The 1,047-nt window shown below is 46.0% G+C and overlaps 2 protein-coding genes across 2 annotated transcripts in view; one reads left to right on the top strand and one right to left on the bottom strand.

Annotated features, from left to right (window-relative positions):
- Positions 1–1,047, top strand: part of LOC106532855 (protein Niban) — a gene marked incomplete at its 5' end in the record, with an annotated part of 10,036 nt that overhangs the window by 3,226 nt on the left and 5,763 nt on the right. Inside the window, 1 exon segment of the mRNA XM_014029008.1 lies at positions 491–598. Coding sequence (XP_013884462.1) covers positions 491–598 — 108 coding nt within the window.
- The window catches only part of LOC106532856 (kinesin-associated protein 3), a gene marked incomplete at its 5' end in the record, with an annotated part of 7,356 nt that continues 6,868 nt past the window's right edge, over positions 560–1,047 (bottom strand). Inside the window, 1 exon segment of the mRNA XM_014029009.1 lies at positions 560–647. Coding sequence (XP_013884463.1) covers positions 623–647 — 25 coding nt within the window.

Genomic DNA, 1,047 nt, shown 5'->3' with positions numbered 1-1,047 from the left:
ATCATATGGTGAAAAACTGACTTTGAAAAATAAATCTGTTCTTTTTTTCTTATAAAAGGTTCAATAAAACAAAAGTATTGGTGGTAATTTTTGACTGTGTAACTTTACAAACAACACCTCATAGTTCAGTTTMCAATAAACAAAAAAAGAAAAAATAATAAAACAACAGTTCACACGTTTACATATTTCTCCAGCAAATTAACCTTCATCATTCTCTTAAATATCCTCATTAATCTGGCATTTTTAATGTCATCTTCCAGATTATTCWTAATTTAATTCYCTGGACTGAAGTTCCTTTAAACTGGTTCTAAATTAGTCTTAAACAAACATCTGTATCCCTCTGAGATTATAACAACTCTCTCTTTTCACAAAGTGTAATTGGATGTGTTGAGTTCCAGCGCTGCACAGTCTGAACAGAAGCAGAACCTGAAGTCCAGACCCACTGACCCACTGACCCACTGACCCACCTGTGAACTGCTCTTCTTTGCAGCAATACGACTACGACAGCAGCACGGTGAGGAAGAGGATCTTCCAGGAAGCTCTGGTCTCCATCACTCTGCCCTTCATCAAGAAGAAGCTGGCCGCCTCCTGCAGAAAGGTCAGAGCTGTGTCTGTGTGGCCTTCAGGGAGCAGGGAGGAGTTCTGAGCTGAGRGGAGAGGAGAGATAAGAGCAGTGAGCAGTGGTTCTGTTAACTGCTGCTGAGCTCCATCCAGAGGATGGYTGGGCTGGTAGGTCTGCTGCAGACGTACAGCTGTGTGCCGTCAGCGTAGCTCTGGATCTGAAGTCCGTACTGGTGCGKAATGAGTCCAAGGGTTAGCACGAAGTGGGCCGAGCATGGAGCCTTGAGGCACACCGTGGGTGACAGGAGTGGTGTGTGCTCTGCAGTGATCGACTGAGACAGAGTGGTAACGACCTGAGAGACAGGAGGTGAGCCACTCGAGTCCTGAACCACTCGAGTCCTGAACCATTCGAGTCCTGGACCACTCGAGTCCTGAACCACTCAAGTCCTGAACCACTCGAGTCCTGGACCACTCGAGTCCTGAACC

This window comes from Austrofundulus limnaeus, unplaced genomic scaffold (genome assembly GCF_001266775.1).
Source record: "Austrofundulus limnaeus strain Quisiro unplaced genomic scaffold, Austrofundulus_limnaeus-1.0 Scaffold841, whole genome shotgun sequence".
NCBI lineage: Eukaryota > Metazoa > Chordata > Actinopteri > Cyprinodontiformes > Rivulidae > Austrofundulus > Austrofundulus limnaeus.
Note: the sequence above shows the minus strand (reverse complement) of the source record. Positions and strands in the feature narration are given on the sequence as shown.